Source organism: Diadema setosum, chromosome 19 (genome assembly GCF_964275005.1).
Source record: "Diadema setosum chromosome 19, eeDiaSeto1, whole genome shotgun sequence".
Lineage (NCBI taxonomy): Eukaryota > Metazoa > Echinodermata > Echinoidea > Diadematoida > Diadematidae > Diadema > Diadema setosum.
In genome coordinates this window covers 28,549,202-28,570,611 of record NC_092703.1, presented here as the reverse complement: position 1 = coordinate 28,570,611, position 21,410 = coordinate 28,549,202, and the positions used below count along the sequence as shown (strand labels likewise).

Sequence of the window (21,410 nt, the reverse complement as noted above, 5' to 3'; positions counted from 1 at the left end):
CACTGTTCCCAAAGGTAAACTGGATCTTTAAGGGATGAATAAGTGGATTGATTAATGGTACACAATAATTGAATTACAAAGTAAATAATGCATTCATAAACGGATAAGAAATAGATAGATGAATGATGTAGAGATAATAATGTACATAAATAAACAAAATAATGACTTTATTTATATTAAGAATTATAATACATAAATACAAAGCCCTAAAGAAAGAAAAAAAAAAGACACAGCTTTTTTTAATCAGACATTGAATGAAATCAGCATCAATGAAGGATAAACATTTATCGGGAGAATCGATTGCGAATATACCGACCAGCAGAATAGAGCCGCAGTAAGCCATCAACAGGCTCGAGTCAACATTCCTTTTGTGTTTCATTTTGTCTGCCATTGAAAAATTCTACTGAAGTTTTATTTTTCTTGTTCTCAGCGAGTCATTGCCACCTTACTTCAAGAGATGAAGAGACAGATTACAATTACATGGGGATGGAGAGTTAGATAGACAAATAGATCAGCGAAGGTAAATAATGAAATGAATTTGACTAAAAATCAATCAATCAATTATAATGAGAGCAAATCACAATATCAGGTATAGTGAAGAATGAAAGTTATTTATATCAATAATAATGATGATGATGATATTGATAATAATAATAATGATAATGATAATAATAATGATAAAAATAACAATAATGATAATGATAATAATAATAAGGATAACAATAATGGTAATGATAATAATAATAATAATAAGTCGCAGTAGTAATACTAGTAGCAGTAGTAGTTAATTGTAGTAGTAGAAGTAGTAAGTAGAAGTACTTAGTAGTAGTAGTAGTAGTAGTAGTAGTAGTAGTAGTAGTAGAAGTAGTAGTAGTAGTTAGTAGTAGTAGTAGTAGTAGTAGAAGTAGTAAGTAGTAGTAGTAGAAGTATATAGTAGAATGACATTGTTCCTCCTGTCTTTTTCTTTATGATCCTAGCTGCGATTTAAAGTGTACTTCAAAAGAATAATTTCCTCCAGAACACCACTTCAACATCGTTCATGATAATGTAATGTTTTATCGATTTACATTTGAGTCAAGAATGCATTACATTAATGGCCTTTTTGAAAAAACAATGAAAGACGAGGAGGAGGAAGAAGAGGGAAAATGGTTTTCACCTTTTTTTATTTTGTATTTATTTTGATGTCGCCTTATGTTACCATTCACAGCCGGATCGTAGGCCTAGTTATTAGGAGGTTTTGATAGGGCCTATTTTACGATTTTGATAACATAATGGCTATAAATTTTCTCATTCTAAACATTTGGCATACATTTGGCAGATATATGATGTTGGCTTTTTTGTTATTGCTGCACTTGATAAATGCTTGTTGAAGCAAATAAACAGAATATTGTGCCTTCTGACTTCTGCAAAATCGTCTTTTACCAAGTATGCTAGATTACTCGACCTGCAGTCCTTGTTGTAGACAAAGATAAACTGTAATAATGATTATCACAAAGTTTACAACTAGGACGATGGCGGTGACAATGAAAACAAAAACAATGAAAACTTATAAAAACAAATAGGCCTACATTGTATCTAGACAGACTGTGAGTGTGAGAAAGTGCACGAAGAGTTATTCAGTAATGATGGGTCCGATAATGAAAATACAATAAAAGGAACGAGTATAATTTCGGAATCATGGTTAGGTAGAGTTTCGTTCCTTTTATCACTAAACGGTCTAGCGCCACCTTCCATTCATCGACGCACAATGTCATGCAATGCATGCAATTTTGGTGTTTCGCTGTCTACACACACTACACGTGTACTAGTGTATACATATTACACATGTGGTTTCGGCCTTGTTGCAGTTCTCTTAGACGCCAGAAGTGGTTCCAGATACGACGAATTACTTTGATGCTAAATATCAGGTGACAACTCTGTTGAGTGTAAATGACAGCAACAGGTAAGATATCTATGAAGGCTTACGTTCTTTTTATATTTACAGTCTTGGTTGATATTCAAGCACGACTACAAGTTGCGTGAACCTTTGGGTTTTTGTGAAGCCAGGTGTTTTGCCATGGTCCCATGTATGGAAAATAATGTGTGTGAGAAACGCTGTAGTGCAGTGCGCCTCGTGCTCGACCCTTTAAAAATCAATAGAATCTAAACCCAGTGCGAATTTCTAATACACTAACAGGTTAGAGCCTACTGCTGCTTTGTGAAATGTATTCTGATGAATATTTGTACCGGGCTGCCAACATTGGAAACTAGTTGAGAGTGAGCTGAGACTCCCATTCTAGGCCAATACCAGTACCGTATTTTAGGAGTCAAAATAAGTGAGATCAATAGAAATGCTAGCCCGACCAGACACTGTTACGCTATGCGAAAACAGCGTCTGACGAGCACGGCATGCAGCCTCGAAGTGAGGAACCTCAACACAACTACAAAACTTAGGAACATGTATACTTTTCTCCTTTAAACAGAATACTTTACTCACGTTAAATGCATGTTTCTATTGTCAATTACAGAAGAATAGTTCGCCACACTGGGTCCATGGAGACCACTTGCGATAAGTCCGTGGAACAAATAAATGACACTTTCTGGCGCAATTCCTGACCGTCGGGCTTCGTCGTTGCAGGATTCAAAATGGCGCCTTGACTTATGCGCATGCGTGACCGGATGTGCTCCAGAGCGAGCGCGTGTGCGTTGAAAAAGCCCAGTACAGTTTATAGCTGTATACTAGTAACCGTGCGTACGCTGCTTGAGTGTAGCAGCACGGTCGACAGCACGACCTTTTGAAAGGGCATTCACATCACGTGACCACCCGATATCTAAGCTTGGCCTGGCGTGAAAGATTGTGTACGGTGTGGACATGCTGGATATGATGATCAATTTCGGTAAGTTTCATTACGTACATTTGAATATATATAGCATCAGATGTAGAGTAAATATTGAAGAGTATACTTGATGAGTTTGAGGTGACAAAAATGATCGTAAGTATCAAAAGTCAAAGCTATCGTGATACGATTACGTCGCTCTCCTAGTGATTGGTGGTCGCGCGCGTACAGCTTTGTCGCGACGTACCATGTACAGCGACTGGGCTGTGTATAGTTATAGAAATGCATGCAAATGAAATAAAGTTTTAGAGTGAGAAAGGACCAAAATGAGTGAGTCTCACTCTCAATGAGTGAGAGTTGGCAGCCCTGTTTGTAGCATGTTTCATGTTGTGTCCCTCTTTCTGGACGTGGATTATGTAGATCTAGACATTGTAGCATACTTGCCAACTCTACCGCTTTGGGCGGTAGACTACTGCTTTTTAGAGGTTTTGACCGGCTACCGATTTTCTCTTCTGATCTACCAATTTTGTAACAAACCTACCATAAAATGAAATGGAAGTCATATTTTCCCTTCATTGTGCGTTGATTCCCTAAAATAAGCTAGAATTTCAAGGAACTCGTTCCTCAAAAACGTCGTATTCAGCCTTCTAATATGCACACATGTATGCACACTGCAGTGGCGCACTATTATCTACGTGCGTGCAAGACTTACTGTACACGTGTACGTGTAGCTAGAACCACGCGTAAATGTTTTGGTAGCTCACGTTCTGCAAGAGTGAATGCTACGAATGGAAACCCTCCAAAACACTGCAGAAGAGAGCAAAATCTGCCACGTACAGGAATCTCACAGCCAGGTCATCTGCTAATTAATTTAGATTTGGTGAGGGCAACATTATGTCTTATTCATCAAACTAGCTCCACAATAGAAAAGACACTATATGTATAGGGGGATAAATTATTTGCCAATATGTTTGAATACTTTTTTCACATATATGCTTAGCCTACAAAAATTATTTACCAATATATCTGGTTTCATTTTTATATGCATAGTCTACAAAATAGTTCATAAATTTACATGAATTATATATTTCTTTATCAATACCAGGAACCCTTTAAAAAGGTTAAAAAGCATGCACCAAATCTCATATTTTGATATTGAAAAACAAAAAAAGTCCACACCGTGGGAGGGGGGACACCCCCCTCCCACACCCTCCCCCCCCCCCCCCCCTCACGCGCAAGCGCGCTCGGGCTTGGTCGCTTCGCTCCCTTGGCAAAATCTAGCTCTTCAGGATTTCAAAATGTTGGCAAGTATGTTGTAGACCCGGCCCAGTTAGCACTGCCACTGGAACTTGATTTCTAAATTGCTTCTTTATAATTTAAATCTTACATTTTTATTTGGATTCAAGGCCTAACGTTAAAGGCTAGGACCTAGGCTAAGGGCCTAGCTAGATCTAGGTAATATACTGAATAGACTGTACTACATGACTAAATTTTACAACTTGACTTGATACATTAAGGCATGCCATGATATGGCATCATCTAATCTACACTTGGAAGTTGTAAACGATACCATGCTGATGAGCAGAGACTAGGGAAAGACCTTTTGAGACAGCCACCCCAATCACACTAGTACTAAATAAGTGCAGATCTATACAACTCTACCTACAAATGTAACCTACCTTGCTTGCGATATGCACGGATGCACGCACTCACTTTTGGATGGCTGTCTCAAAAGGAACTCTTGCCGAGACTCGGTAGTAGAGTGCCTGCTGAGCATGCTGAGTTTGCTGAAACAGTTAATGGAAGATGAAACCCAAATAAGGTGTGGATTGGATTGAGTGAATGCAGCAAAACTAAGAAAACACATCACAGAAAGCTTGAGGAAAGTGGGACATTCTGATGAAAAGTTATGAAGTGTTAAAGTTTCAGTGCAACCATCACTGGATGAGAAGACTAGACTCTAGAATTCTTCTTGTACTACATAATCACATAATGTACAGTACATGTAGTTACAGGACATGATGTCATGTCATGTATGAAAAATTCTTTAAAAAAAAAAAAATTAAGTGAACAGATTATAGAAAAAAAAAACCCAACATTCTTCCATAGACTCCATAATGTCACAAGATATTTGACGGCAGCACCAAAGTTGAAAAAGTCATAATGTTTTAATGGATCGTGTGATTTTCCTAAAACCTTCAGTGATGTATTCTTCTACAAGGTATTGCTGCATTCCCTCAAGTCACATATAGACCGTCTATTTGGGTTTCATTTTCCTTAAGACAGACTGTAAAAAACATGTCTGTATACATGTGGTCAGATAACTGTAAAAGTGGAAATTTTCACGGTGTGGAAATTTTCACGCATTTCGCGCAACCAGACGTTAGCACGAAAATAAAAGCACGCAAATATATTTGCAAGCCATATGTCCCAGTGCAATGTAGTTAATGTCCTGATTTCACGGAATTAAAAACATGCAAAATCCATCTCACCTGACTGGGCGCAAAAAAATTACCGGTACTCGCGCCAAAATATCTTGTGCTCTGGTACAATGGTACACAATGTCAGACATGTTGGGAAGCTGATGTCATGAGAAATACTGTACATGTATGCTGCACAGTTTAACAACACCAGACTTTACTCATTAACTACAAATATATTTTTAAATGCTTTTTGTCCTCCCTCTAGACAACATGCATGAAGAAGAGATAGGTGATGCCTTGGGAACAAATCCTGCCACCACTCCACAACCATCAGTAAAAAAGAAGAAGAAAAAGAAGCAAAAATTGCAAGGTTTGTTTGCTTTCAGCCTTATTTTGCTGTCGTGTCATTCACAGTGCGTGATGTTTCATTCCGAAAGTCCAAAGTCAACTGTCAACTGTGTCCATGTTGCTTTGTAACTGACATATGTCAATAAGATCAGAGCCTTTAGAAGAATAAAAGAATTACGAAAGAGGAAATTTTCAACCAGTGTTCTGAAGTTCTCAATGCTGTACCAGTGCGAGACTTTAAAGAAGCAGAAGCTCTCATAAGCGATGCAAAGAAATTTTATGTGTTTTTTTTTTTTTTTTTCAATTGTTCATGTTTTGTCTGGAGAAACATGAATAATATAATTTTGTAATAACCTTTTACTGGCAAATATTTATATGGGGGAAAAGTATAAGATCTTGTAAATGCACATGTAATAGGCAGGCTACTGATATCTTTGTATGTACCTAATACATACAGGACTTTTCACACATTGGAGAAGTACAGTGTACATTACAATGTAGGTTACAGGGTTGCAACCTGAACGTTCAGACATTCCAGAAGTGTGTATATATATTGCTTTTTTGTTTGTGTGTTTGCTTGCTTGCTACCACACTGGCGGTTTATTAAATCTCCTCAATTCTGTGATACCATTCAGAGAATTCAGACACGGCCAAGGACGAGGTAAAAGAAGAGGAGCCTGTCTCACAAAGTGTCAAGAAGAAAAAGAAGAAGATGAAGAGGAAAGCTGAATCAGCAGCTGAACCTCAAGGTACAACTGTAATGTAATCATCAATCTGTTTTGTAGTGGACATGATTACATACCTAGTAATCTTAGTCATTTGCCAATACCTTCACAAGAGAGCGTTATCAAAGTCATTTGGCGTCTGCCATCCAACATGATTTGATTTCTTAATATCTTTCTGTACCTTTAATTTAAGTGAAAGTTGTAAAACTATCATTTTACGCTATTAAAAATGTCACCTTTATATAAGTAGTGACACAGGACAATATATTGACTTCTGGTTTGATTTGGAGATTAACTGTAATGAAGCTCAGAGATCAGAGTAATGCGTAGCAGTCAGCAATATTTCCATTATTACAAGAGTCCTATGCATTTATGTTTTAGAAGTTTGCAGAACATTGGTGTTATCATACCAAATGCTAATTATGGTTAGCTTGCAACACTGCTATCCCAAATAGCCTGTTAGGACACAAGTTTACTAAGTAATTTCAATGTTATATATCTAATGATGAAAAGAGAATGAACAAGTGTTGCCAAACTCAGCAGAGTTACTTTGAAGAAAATTAGGCATGGTATACAATCATGTATTTGCAGTCATGTCAGTCAACGCATTGTTACTAGTGACCTACATGTACACTTGACATTGAGTCATGATTTCATCAATAGTATGTCATTTTGTCCCAGGCAAACTATGCGTGTTACGTGTTTTATTACAATTTTACCAAGGCGGAACGTTTTTCAGTGTGGGGGGGCTGCGGGACCGGGGGGAGGGGGGGGGGGGGGGGTGGCAAGGTCAAGACCCCCCCCCCCCCCCCCCCCCCCCCCCCCCCGCTTAGACGGGAAGAATCTAAGGAATTGAAATTCATGAGTGTTGTGATTTTTTTCGATTTATTTTCCGATTTTTTTTTTTTTTTTTTTTTTTTTTTTTTAAACGAACCAAAAGTGTGGGGGGGCTGCAGCCCCCCCAGCCCCCCCGCTTCCGCGGCCCCTGCAAGTTAATGATAAGGCAATGCAAAATGACTTATTGTGTGATCTCTCTCAAATACGTTTTACATGTACCTATTTTACCATGAATAAAGGCAAAAAATAATGCTTAGAAGTCTGTTAATAGAGTGAAAGTTGATAAATCTGATGCAAGGTGTCAACTTTCTACAGATGCTGCAAAAATGAGGAAAACTGAGGAGTCCAGAGAAGCCCTGGATGATGGGGAAGAGAAGGAGAATGATGAGAATGACGATGACACTGAAGAAGACATTGCTGCAGAAGCAGAGTGTAAGGGTTTGCAATGAATTGGAAGGAGTAAAAATGAAATGGTGTTGTCATTGTGTACAAGCATTGCTTCAGCTTTCTCTGTTCAAATATTTAGAACTTTATGTTTAATGGAACTAAGGTACAATGAATGCTAACTGAGAGAGGAGTAAAATCCAAAGGTAAAAAGTAAAAAAAGCTGCTATTGAATTGATTCAGATATATTAAGACTCATAACTGATGTCAGAAAAGCTGAAGCAATCAGTACTGAGGAAGGATCTCAAACATTGCATGGTACATTTACCTTGTTTACTCATCCACATTTGATCATGTCTGTTAAGGGGAATACAGTACATTTGGGGCTTTATGCAGGTGAGCAGTGAAGTATTTTCAGCTTTTTGTCCCCGCCGAACGAGTTCGAGCAGGGGACTATGAAACGGGCTCCGTACGTGTGTGTGTCCGTCCGTCCGTCCGTCCGTGTGTCCATCCATGTGTGCGTCCGTGTGTGATCAAAATCTTCAATTTGCTACTTCTCTGTCATTTATGAGCCAATTTTGATTCTGTTTGCTGTATATGATAGCACTACATGGGAGCTTTGAAACTTCTACACAGAATTTCAGTCAACACCTTTGACCTTGACCTTTGACTTATATTGTACATTTTGCTACAAAATGCTACTCCTTCGCCATTTCTAACCCGATTTCGATTCCGTTTGCTTTATGTGATGGCACTAGGTGAGGGCTTCAAAACTTCTACACAGAATTTTGACCTTTGACTTCTTTGACCTTTGACCTTGATTTTTGACCTGTATTGTACATTTTGCTACAAAATGCTACTCCTTCGCCATTTCTTACCCGATTTCGATTCCGTTTACTTTATGTGATGGCACTAGGTGAGGGCTTCAAAACTTCTACACAGAATTTTGACCTTTGACTTCTTTGACCTTTGACCTTGATTTTTGACCTGTTTTGTACATTTTGCTACAAAATGCTACTCCTTCGCCATTTCTTACCCGATTTCGATTCTGTTTGCTTTATGTGATGGCACTAGGTGAGGGCTTCAAAACTTCTACACAGAATTTTGACCTTTGACTTCTTTGACCTTTGACCTTGATTTTTGACCTGTATTGTACATTTTGCTACAAAATGCTACTTCCGGCGGGGACATATATTACGCACCGCGTAATTTCTACTTTTCCTTGTTTACAGTTGATTTGGGTAAGCTTGACTACGAATATGGCCAGAGATTTTACCGTATTGTTTGACAGAATCCTGTCTTTCAAGCCTGAGGGATACTGCACCATAATATTTGATGTAATTGTAAGATCGGTTTTCTTGTTTCAGTTAAATTCTAGATTCTGTAGATGCCATCACTCAAGACAAATGTGAACGATATCCAAGAGCATGAACAGTAATCACATCAAAATTTGTATAGATTTAACAAATACAAGAATTATGGCATTGTGTTTTCCCAGTGCCAGGTACGAGCGCAGTATCGTCGGACCTCAGCTTTGCCTCGCTGGCCGACAGAGTCTCGGAGCTGACGCTGAGGGGCGTGGCCGACATGGGGTTCACCCACATGACAGAGATCCAGTCCAAGGCCATTCCACACATGCTGGAGGGAAAGTGAGTCTGCTCAGATCGATTGTGTAGATTGATTGCTGTCATGAGAGAGATTTTGTGATGACATAGATGTTCTATTTTGATCCTTCTCCTATGGCCATCCCTTTCTTATAAGCATGTCTCTTGACTCTCACCCCATCCAACCTGCAAAGGATGTAATATCACTGCCTAAAAAAAGAAGAAGACATTTTTATTTGATTAAGCTACATAGACATGTGCCAGTTTGCACATTTTCTAGATGCCACAGTCTCCATTTTTGTTTTTTCTCCCATCATTTTTTTTTTAATACCAAATTTGAAGCAACAAAGATTGTGTCATTATGTATACACACTGTGGATATTGCAGTGTAGATTATGGCAAGATATCAGTTCATGTGGGATTATGACATCTGTGCTGGCCATTTTATGTTATATGATTAATTCAATTCAATTCAATTCAATTCAATTCAATCATTTATTGTCTGATCTAAAAAAATACAGAAAATCTTCCTCCACTGGCAAGATAACAGCATAACACGACAAGAATAACAAACAGATCACATAAAAAAAAAAAATGACTGATAATCAAGTAACAATTCAACACATCATCAAACGATATATCGTAACTAATTAAACTGAAATACTAATGAAATGAAGAGGTATGTTTGAGACTATAAAAAATAGAACATTAAAATATACTATTGATGCATTGAATCTTTTAACAATGAGAGCATAACCTCAACCTAAACAATGAGAGCATAACCCTGATGATTGTACGCTTACTTACAGGGATATTCTGGCTGCTGCAAAGACAGGGAGTGGCAAGACACTAGCATTCCTCATACCTGCCATTGAACTCATGTACAAACTCAAATTTATGCCAAGAAATGGTAAGTAAAACCTCAGAAAACTCTCTCTGAACAGTATTGTTAATTCATGAACTCGATGCAGTGGCATACAGAGGGGGGTGCACCGGGTGTGCCCCCTCTTTATTTCTGGTTAAAACAAAAGAAATAAAAAGAAAAAATGGCGGGGGGGGGGGGGTGCTTGCACCCCCCTTTAATTTTGCAAAGGTATCTCCCCTTTACAGAATTCCTGTATCCGCCCCTGCATTGTATCATAGACAGGTTTACCCTTTAACAAGTGGCATTTGATATAAGAAACCTTGATTTTAAAGTTAAAAAAGTATTGCCTGTCATTCCATTAAGATAACTACATAGCAAAAGGCCAGTAGTCTGTGCTTCTACTCAGTACTCATTCACATACTCCATGTCAAACCAGTTTTGATTCTTGTTGGACCCGCAGGAACGGGCGTGATCATCGTTTCGCCCACGAGGGAGCTGTCCATGCAGACCTATGGAGTGCTGAAGGAGCTGCTGGAGCACCACTACCACACCTTTGGGCTCAGCATGGGGGGCACAGACCGCGCCACCGAGGCCAAAAAGCTGGGCAAGGGGATCAACATCCTGGTAGCCACGCCGGGGCGTCTCCTGGACCACCTGCAGGTGAGGGGTGCAAAGACTAACGGATGTGTCCTGCTCTGGTTGGAATTGACTCCAGAACCCTGCTTTGTTGGCATTTTGGCCTCAGATGCTTCTAAAAGTCAGCATGAGGCATCCTAGTCATGCAGTCCTTAGAATATCATTGCATGATTTTCAGGTACCATTGCAATAAACAAACTGATAGACATTGCAAATTTAATATTAACAAGTTTGACATACTTCGGTGACTCAAGTTCATTAGATATTGTGCTGTAATGTGACAAGCTAGTGTTGTGGTACCTGTTGCCAGGGTAGCCGTATTTCTTTTTTCGCACTTGACAGTTATTGAATGGAAACAAAGCAGTACATCAGACAAGACAAAGGTGAGAAGTGATGCAATTTGTCACTGGCAAACTTGACAGTTTGAGGTAGCATGTGGATGATCCAAGTGAGGGAAGAGCTCTCAGCAGCTGAATTCACTCATGTGAACACAGTGACAAACAGGAGCCACTGTCTTTTGAATGAGCCTCTCTCCTTCCCCTTTCCCCCCATACACCCCTACCAAAAAAAAAAAGAAAAAGAAAAATAAAGGAAGGAGGATTTCCTTTCTCCCCATCTCTCTTCTGTTTTCTCTTTCCCTCAAATCTCTCTGTATATGTACGTAGATAGGTATACAATTGTATGTCTGTACAAAATTTGACAAGATAATCTTGATCCTTTTGTTTTGCAGAACACACCTCAATTTATGTACAAGAACCTCCAGTGCCTGATTATCGATGAGGCCGACCGGATCCTGGATGTTGGTTTTGAGGAGGAGATGAAACAGATCATCAAACTCTTGCCAAGTGAGTGTCAAGTTTAAATGTGTCATCCCACAGGTTCCTTGATGTAGTTCCGTTCTTGTCTCCATGGCAACAAGTGACAAGGTGATGCAGGTTGCTGTAGCTTGACCTCTGATATATGACCACTGCAAAACATGAAATTTTAGTGGCATTGAATTTTCTTGAATTGGAGCCGACAGTCTCATTCACGGCATGAACTTTTCGTGAAGTGCCTCTGGCATTCAATGCATATAGTGAAGACAAGAGCCTTCGCTTGCATTTTAATTTTGCAAATCTTGGCTCTTGCGAAATTCGCGAAATTAAGATGCTCACAAACATTCCTCATTTTGCAGTATATATGTACAGATCTGTGTATTAGATTTCATAGTATGACCATTCAGGGGAGGGCACTCCTGAGGGAGGGTACACCGGGGGGAGGGGCTGGCTGTTTGAAATCTTGGTTCTCACAAGTCTGAGTGGAGTTTTGAGGAGACCGATGCTTATGCAGTGACGTTGATAATCCAAGTGATAAGAGATGAATGAATTCATGAGACTTGACTAGACTCGATACTGTTTTTAGTTTTCTGCTCCAGGTTTCCCAGGTTCTGGGGTAGGCAGCAGACGGCTACACATAGGATGTCTGATGCAAATGTCCTTCCCCTTATTTATCGATGAAATGTTATATCACTAAAATGATGAAATAAAATTTGCATCATTTAGGCCATTAAAAAAAAAAAAATGTTTCTTCCAGTTGCTCAAGTTTTCGTGTAGGCAAGGACTCAATTTTATTGCTTGCCCACCATTGAGTCTTGATTGCCCTGGATATATAGGCAAGGGGATTAGTAAGAGTCCTGTTCTTTATAATCGGTCTTGAAGCCATCTAGCAGCACAGATTCTCAGTCATGCCAACGTCACTATGTTCACACACCTCACAGAGAGGCGGCAAACGGCGCTGTTCTCTGCGACCCAGACGCGCAAGACGGAAGACCTGGCCAGGATCTCGCTCAAGAAGGAGCCGGTCTATGTTGGCGTCGACGACCACAAGGAGACGGCCACTGTCGACGGCTTGGAACAGGTATGACAGGGAAGCACATGGCCTGATGACTGTGGAAATAATCATGGGTGTATGATGCACATTACTTGTCCCACAGACTGAATCTTACTTAGATAAAGCTGTGATTCAGAAATGACAAATGAAAATGATGTTTGTAGATATCAAATACTACACTGCCAAATGATGTATACATGTATGCTGGTAATTTGCATATGATTAAAACATGTTGGCTGATTTCCAATGCCATAATCCTTTAACCCTATTCTAACTGGGGGGGGGGTCAAATTGACCCCCCCCTCGACGTTTCGCGCCACGATTTCGCAACGCGCAAAGATTTTGCCGCGTCGTTTCACGACTTTTTTCATTGAAGTCTCCCGCATATTTTGAGACCAAATTCGCGACGTCCGGGTACACCGTTTTGAAGTTACGTAATGTTCTGCATATGCATGTCAACCAAAAAACAGCTCAAATTCATGATATCGTGTGCAAATCCAATGCAAATTGTGTTTTTTGGTTAAACTGATATAAATTAGATTATTTCAACTTTTAACCATTAAAACTAATCAATTCTAGTGTAGATAAGCCTGAAAAAGTGCCTGCAACAAATTTTGGCCAAAAAACAATAGAAATCAAAAGGTCGAAAAAACAATAAAATAAATAAGAAATTAACAAAACAATAAAAAACAAAAGAAATTGATTTCGATTGTGCTATTTTTTCACATGCAAATTGTTTGATGTGTCTTGAGGAATTCTGACACAAAAATTTAGCAATCCTCCAGTCTTTTTAATGGAGTTATAGGTGAAAATATGATTTCATGCACAAATTTGCATAATTAATTTATTAAAAATAGAAAGGCAATATTTTTCTACTGTATGACCATGTAATCTTGTAGTTGACATCCAGCTCTATCTTCAGGCAAAATTTTGCGGTGATCGCGCGATTGGCGGCCGAGATCTGAAGGGGGGGTCAAATTGACCCCCCCTCAGTAAAAACTTGGTCTCAAATAGCCCAGTTAGAATAGGGTTAATGATGAGTGTAATTCTTTTACAGTGCCTTGATCGTGAGTTGTATGAAGAATGCTCCCTTTTGTGTGTACATTCCACATTGCTAGACAGTGTGTAACACTGAATGTACATTCTGTGAGGAGTGCTTTGAATTTGGGGATCATTACATTAGGAATTTAGGTCTCTCCATATATCTAATCTTGTTGTAATGAGGTTCCACTATATGACCTTCAACACTGCAGGTAATTACAAAAAGGTGTTTTTTGCTGGTTCCCTCATATGGCTAAATCTTGCATGCGACAATCTCTTCCTGCCCCCTTCAGAATTACCTGTAAATCAGCAGAAGACAGCGTATATGCCAAATATTTTGCAAGGTTTTTATTTTTTGCAAATTTCACTAGTCGGGTGCTATTCGCAAATTTAAAGACACGCAAAAGTAAAGACTATGATCCCAAAATGAATGTGACATGAATAGACATGCACATAAAATACCTTTCTCCATTCAGTAATGTACTCCATGATCATTGGGAAGTCCCGATTCGCAAAAATTTAGACTCGCTAAATATATAGCGTATATAGAGTAACGCATCATCGCTCATGTCATCTCGCCCCCACGTTTCCGTTTCCAGGGTTACGTGGTTTGTCCGTCGGAGAAACGCTTCCTCCTCCTCTTCACCTTCCTGAAGAAGAATCGGAACAAGAAGGTCATGGTCTTCTTTTCCTCCTGTATGTCGGTCAAGTACCACAGCGAGCTGCTCAACTACATCGACCTTCCGGTCATGGCTATTCATGTGAGTAGTCATGTGATCCTCCACCACACTTAACGTACAGTGCACTCCCGTTATAATGAAGTCCTCAGGACCAGCAGCATTCTTTCATTGTATCGAAATCTTGTTATAGTCAAACAGTTAAGTACTACTGTACTGTAGTACATGTTTGGTTTTATAGTGGCATTTGTGATGTTACTGTCGGTGTTTTCTTCACCTTTTTCTCCCTCTTGTTCATTTGATTTTGTGTTTTTCTGTCTCCTCCACATCTTTGATGTAATCATTTACATTTATTATGCTTAGTGGTAGTAATATTAGTGTTATTCCAAGTTACAGTCAACCTTGCCTTTAAAGTTGAATCTTCGACCTACAAGGAATTAAAATCAATACAATATAAAGAGAAGAGGACTTGAAAAGACTTTCGACTTGGGCGAATATATTTGATCTATGCAAGTTTTAATTAAGCAAGGTTGATTGTATTATAATATTGATGATGATAAATGTGATGATGTTGTTGTTGTTGTTGTTCATTTTCCATCTGTGAAGATGGCTGGATAGCCCATATTCAGCTACACTAAGCTGGTCTTCCATGGGGTCCAGTTGGATGTGGGGTGGGACCACTTCACCGGGTTAGACACCCTGCTCTTTGCGGTGAATGAATGAAGCGGGATCTTTTACGTGCATGAGCTGTGACTCTCTCATACACGGGACCTCCATTTTATGTCCTATCCGAGGGACAAAGTGTTTTGCCTCTTGCTAGAGGGGACGGTATGTTTACACACAACATTGCTCAGTCCAGACTCGGGTTCGAACCCGGGCCGCGTGATCGTTAGGCAGATGCACTACCGACTGAGCCAACTCACCGCCCTGGTGAGTTGGCTCAGTTGGTGGTGATGATGATGGTAGTGATGATGATGATGATGATGATCAGTAGTATCATTGACATTATTATTCCTACAATTTCTATGCTGTTATTATTGAGTTTTGATGTTGTTTCTGACAACAGGGGAAACAGAAGCAGAGCAAGCGGACGCAGACCTTTTTCCGCTTCTGCAACGCAGAGACGGCCATCTTGCTCTGCACAGATGTGGCTGCCAGGGGGCTGGACATTCCAGCGGTCGACTGGATCGTCCAGTACGACCCTCCAGATGACCCAAAGGTGAGGGGTCAATGGCATCTCCCCAATCACTGACAGTTAGCTAAAATATACTTTGCCTATATTTTACAGATTTTGTATAACTACTTAGATGCCAGTTTTCAAAGATTCTATACAAGCAAAATATTTTCAATTTTAAAGAAAATTTTAAAGAGGGGAAAAACACCTACATATCCACTTTTTCTGAGAGCATATCACTGTTGCCACTTCAGCAACACACCATTTGAAGAGAGCCTACTTTTAGTATCAGTTGTTGTCAGGCTGTGTGATAAATTCTTGTCCCAATTGTGCATTGAGTTTCTTTGTATTTTGACAATTGGAATTGTGGTGATATCAGAATGAATCTATGCAGTGTCTAGTACCCCGCTACCAGTGCACATTCATTCTGAGTATGTTCAGCACATTTGTATAATGCCTAGTTGTGGCAATGGGAACTTCAATTATTTTTGTGTGTTGCGTATGTGTGTCTACAGGAGTACATCCACAGAGTTGGTCGGACTGCCCGGGGGTTAAAGGGCAAAGGTCACGCCCTCCTGATCCTGCGACCCGAGGAGCTTGGATTCATCCGATACCTGAAGCATGCCAAGGTGCCCCTCAACGAGTTTGAGTTCAGCTGGAGCAAAGTATCCAACATCCAGTCTCAGGTAGGATATTCCATCCGTCAACCACAATGGTTAACTAAATTTTTCCCACATTGTAGAAATATTTGGCCTTCACAGAGTATATAATTTAACCCATTGAGGACGGGCTGATTTTGCTACAACAGGCATTTCCCATAGACACTTGCCGGAGTATACTTGGGACTCGTCCTCGCGTCTCTGCGAGCCTCCAACCCCCCTCCCATTGTCACGCGGAGGTGGAGTGGATAGGGCTTTAGACTTTTTCTTTGAAGATCATGGGTTCAAACTCACACCCAGAGAGAATAAGGTGTCAAATGTTGTATGTATCCCTTTTCACTCAGGTGAATGAATTCGTCCCCGGCAATGCAGGGGTAATGGCAATGGCAGAACATGCTTGGAAGTTTACTGTATATGCTATATACACCTTGTGAATGTAATATTCTGCAAATTTGAACCAGTAAGAACAATAATTTGAGAGGTTGAATTCGCAATCGTAAACCATGCACATTGAATGAGAAATATGCGTTATCCATTTTCAGCAGAAAAATTTGTGATTTTTCACCTTGATGATTATATGCAGACAATGCTTTTATGAGTTGTTGATTTCGTGAATATCAATTGACTTTCTGTGTTTATGAAAGTGTAAACACTGATTATTATACCGTGTTATTAGTGCTGACGTCACGGGGCTGCCCTTACATGTATAATGGTGACCCCTTTGCTATTACACCCCTTTTGAAAAGGTGAGCATCAAAGCGTCATCCTTTTTTTCCCATTTTTTATTTGGTATCATTCTTATTTGCAGATCTGATTGAAGAGGCATGTATCAAATTGCTCATTTGTAAATTGTTTTTCTTTTTCTAAATTGGAGGGAGAGAGAAAGAGAGAAAGAAAGCATAAGAAGAGGCTGTTTCTGATTTTAACTAATTCCTGGCTTTCTTTCCGGCAGTTGGAGAAGCTGATTGAGAAGAACTACTTCCTGCATCGGTCGGCCCAAGAGGCCTACAAGGGCTACGTCCGCTCCTACGACGCCCACAGCCTGAAGAAGATCTACGACATCAACACGCTGGACCTGCAGAAGGTTGCGAGGTCATTTGGGTTCAAAGTGCCTCCCAGTGTAGACCTGAGTATCCTTTGACTTTAGTAGAGAGAATTTTATTTTATGCATTCATTCAGACATTCATTCATTTATTCATTTATTTATTCATTCATTCATTCACCCGTGTATCCATTCATCCATGTATCCATCCATCCACCTACCTATCCATCCATCCATCCATCCATTCATCCATCCATCCATCCATTCATTCATTCATTCATTCATTCATTCATCCATCCATCCATCTATCCGTCCTTTTGTTCATTCATTCATTCATTCATTCATTCATTCATTCATTCATTCATTTATTCATTTATTCATTCATCCATTCATCCATCCATCCATCCATCCACCTACCTATCCATCCATCCATCCATCCATTCATCCATCCATCCATCCATCCATTCATTCATTCATTCATCCATCCATCCATCTATCCGTCCTTTTGTTCATTCATTCATTCATTCATTCATTCATCCATCCATTCGTCCATTCATTCATTTATTCATTCATTCATTCATCCATTCATCCATCCATCCATCCATCCATCCATTCATTCATTCATTTATTCATTCATTCATTCATTCATTCATTCATTCATTCATTCATTCATCCATCCATCTATCCATTCATCTATCCATCCTTTTGTTCATTCATTCGTTCGTTCATTCATTCATTCATTCATTCATTCATTCATTCATTCATTCATTCATTCATTCATTCATTCATTCATATTCATTCATTCATTCATTCATTCATTCATATTCATTCATTCATTCATTGGTTCATTTGATGAGTAGAGGAAAAAGAATCATAGTCTGGCCAAGCTTGTAGAATAAAGTGCTTATTTCCACTTTGCCATTAGATCCTGATCTCCTTGAAGAAGCCTTGTGATGTATTTCAGTGTTTTCTACATCTCAGGGTCTTCATGAAATATTCTAGAAGCCAGGGTGGCAATTTTTTTTTTTAGAATAAGTTGTTACTAGGCGGGGTGCAATAGAGTGAAGTGATGGCAGATATGTGGGGTAAACTTGTTGTGTAATGTGGTCTTACAGAACAACAGACCTCCAAAAACATAGTGTGTCAATGTACTGTAAAACGAGAAATGTTCGCGTGCATTTTAATTTCGCGAATTTCGCGAGCGCCAAGATTCGCGAAATTAAAATGCACGCGAAATTTCTTATCTACATTATATGCATTGAACGCAAGAGGCAATTCGCGAAAATTTCTTGCCGCGAAAAAGGCCGTCGGCTCCAATTCGCGAAAATTTCGTGCCGCGAATATTTCATGTTTTACAGTATATTCTCTTGCACTAAACACAAAGAGTGAGGTAACTTCCTTGACCCCGACCTTTTTCCCTCTTCCTCATTGTCGCCGCACCAGTGGTGAACTCCAGCAAGAAGCCGCAGAAGATGGCGAAGCGGAAGTTCAGCTACGCCGAGCTCAACCAGAAGATGGCGCAGAAGACCAAGATCTATCGCCCGATGCCCTCCAAGGGCAAGGACAGGAGGCAGTTCTCCAGATAACGCCTGCGGAGGTTCCGTTGATACATAGCAACCTCCCTCCCCCCCCCCCCCCCCCAACGTATGCATTCACGGACAGCTTGAAACTACGGTACTTTCCACACCCAGAGAGAGACCACAGGACCGCTGGATCAAAAAGAAAAAGAAATGCATGCCTCGGTGGTGGCGCACTCTTGTAACGTGGGCTTGGAAGTGACAGGGGATGATTTGATATTTAATTCTTTTCATTGATATCTAGGGAGAACAAACGGCTCTTCTGAAATGTCACTTAAAAGTATCTCATGCGAGCCTACCCATCTCCTACCCCAGCCCCCACCTGTGATGACTTGGACTAGATTGGTATACCCATACACTTACATCAAGTTGTATGTTTATCCTAATAGCCAGCAAAGGCTGATAGTGACAAACAGTAGGCTTTTCCAAAGGCTTTTCCTGGTGTAGCAAAAATAAATGTGTGCAAGCTGTGTGGAAGTATTTCATCAAAACGACTGAATTGATTATTTCTATTCTGCATTTCTACCCAATCAAAAAAAGAATAATTCAGCGAAATTGAAAATATTACTGAATCGGTCTCTTCGGTAAAAGAGCAAAAGCATAAAAATATGATTATTAATATTAGCACTATACATTGGCTGCATTATTTTTTCCCATCTAAGGTCAGAGATTATCTTTGGACGCAAAATTGCATTCAAACAAATTTAGCTACTTTTTTTCTTTGTGATTTTTCGTAACCCATAGAGTTAATAATAATAATAAGAACAACAACAACATGTGTAAAGTCCATTTTTTCCCAAAGATGCTTATATGTACAACCATGACCTGCATGATAAATGTCAGGTACATGTATTTGTTGTCCTGAAGGTTTAGAAGTTAGTTCAAAATTTTTACAGGTATGTAATATTTTATGATGTAATGTGATACCATATGATCATCGGTCACATGATGATAAAAGTATGGTGCATTGTCATTCCTAATTTGCTCTAGCATGGTGTTGTCCTCCAACTTTCCTTGGCCTGTAAGATGATCAGTATGTATTTATAATTGTCATTAGGGGGTAATAAAATTGATGGTTTGCTATTTGCTTACCATAACTAGTCAGTGGCATGCATCAAGTTTCTCAGGAATTGTAACTTTTTATCAATATTGATTTCTTCAAGAACTGCTTCAATATACTTTTCTAATCTAAAAGAAATAAATATATATAGAGAGAGAGTTTAGAAAAAGGTCATCGGTCAGTTCGCAGAGTGTTTGTGGAGCATCCAGTTCCTGTTTTGTAGTTCTGCAGCCTCCCACAGCCCCTGGGCTCCCCAACCCCTGTCCATGTTCCCTAGCAACACACAAAACCTGCAGAAATATATTTCTACTTCACCTGCGGCCATTTAATGTCACTGTAGCTGTCTTTTAAAAACTTAAACTGTTTGGTCAGAGTTCCGTCTCCATGGAAAATACAGTATGAAAAGTATAGTTATCTTTTCGTTTTGATATAATGTAATTTCATATTATATTTCATTCATGTGACAAAATATTGACCCTTCACGGCAGGCTTGAAATTAAGAAGTACTGCATCAGAAGGAAAAATTTTCATAGACGTAATTGTGTACAGACTTCTTTAATGGAACAATGCCGTCTCTGAGACAAGGCTCAAGTTTGTGAGCAGGAAACCTGTCACCTTTGCTCTGAAAGTAAGAAAATAGGATGTCTTGATGTGGTGATTATTCTGTACCGCATCCAAGCTGCTTTGCCATAATCTGAACTTGTCAGACAGCTTGAACTAAAAACAAAAATATCCTCAACTAACTGGTGGTATTGTGTACAAAAACCACATTTTCATATGAATAAATAGTCATAAATTTGCGCCATACATGTAATTGATTGTTGTTGCTTTGGGATTATAATCCATTTTTATGGCGACTGATGTTCATGATGATAACTGATGATTCAGTGAAAGTTTAGCATTGAGGATGACTCTATTACTCCGATGATACTGATAAGTGGAGTGTGAGGATCGTGGTTGAATAAGGAGGGAGATATCAGTGAAAGAGGAAAAAAAAAAGGAAAGGGGATAATGGATGATCAATGACGTTGATGTTCAGTGATGGCGGTAGTGGAAAAGGGGAGATTACGTGCAGATGCCAAGATGATTGGCAGATATTATTTCCTGTAGAGCTGATGATGATGATGATGCTAGTGATGATGACGACGAAGGTGGTGATGGTGATGGTGATGGTGATGGTGATGGTGATGGTGATGACGATGGTGATGGTGATGGTGATGGTGATGGTGATGGTTGTGGTGGTGGTGGTGGTGGTGATGGTGATGGTGATGGTGATGGTTATGGTTATGGTGATGGTGATGGTTGTGATGGTGGTGGTGATGGTGATGGTGATGGTGATGGTGATGGTGATGGTGATGGTGATGGTTATGGTGATGGTGATGATGATGGCAATGGTGATGATGATGGTGATGATAATGTTGATGGTGATGGTGATGATGATGAATGATGATGATGATGGGGGTGGTGATGCCGATGGTGGTGGTGATGATGGTTATAGTGATGGTATATCTAGTGAAATGTGCTACTTTGACGGTAGTTTTAGCTCATGTACAAGCGATATCAGATTTCTCCCTTTGAGTATTATCACTCCGCTATTGGTTACTGTAATAGAGGATTGCGCGTTTCAGTCACCGCACTCTTTTAAAATGAGGGAACACTTGCGTTTCCTGTTC

The 21,410-nt window shown here is 39.6% G+C and overlaps 1 protein-coding gene across 1 annotated transcript; it reads left to right on the top strand.

The window, feature by feature from the left end:
* The first annotated feature begins 1,833 nt into the window (after positions 1–1,833).
* On the top strand, positions 1,834–20,544 carry LOC140243121 (uncharacterized). The gene is made up of 14 exons (XM_072322850.1): positions 1,834–1,942; positions 5,505–5,609; positions 6,223–6,336; positions 7,465–7,581; positions 9,032–9,182; positions 9,947–10,047; positions 10,463–10,662; positions 11,369–11,483; positions 12,395–12,534; positions 14,148–14,309; positions 15,292–15,444; positions 15,915–16,085; positions 17,011–17,188; positions 18,544–20,544. The coding sequence occupies exons 1-14, from the start codon at positions 1,930–1,932 to the stop codon at positions 18,684–18,686; spliced, it is 1,863 nt and encodes a 620-aa protein (XP_072178951.1). The 5' UTR covers positions 1,834–1,929; the 3' UTR covers positions 18,687–20,544.
* The last annotated feature ends 866 nt before the right edge of the window (positions 20,545–21,410 follow it).

Bases quoted from the DNA above. Each gene is read 5' to 3' on its own strand.
- LOC140243121 (XM_072322850.1), top strand. The intron at 15,445-15,914 runs GTGAGGGGTCAA...GTGTGTCTACAG, and splicing joins ACCCTCCAGATGACCCAAAG to GAGTACATCCACAGAGTTGG. The intron at 17,189-18,543 runs GTATCCTTTGAC...TCGCCGCACCAG, and splicing joins GCCTCCCAGTGTAGACCTGA to TGGTGAACTCCAGCAAGAAG.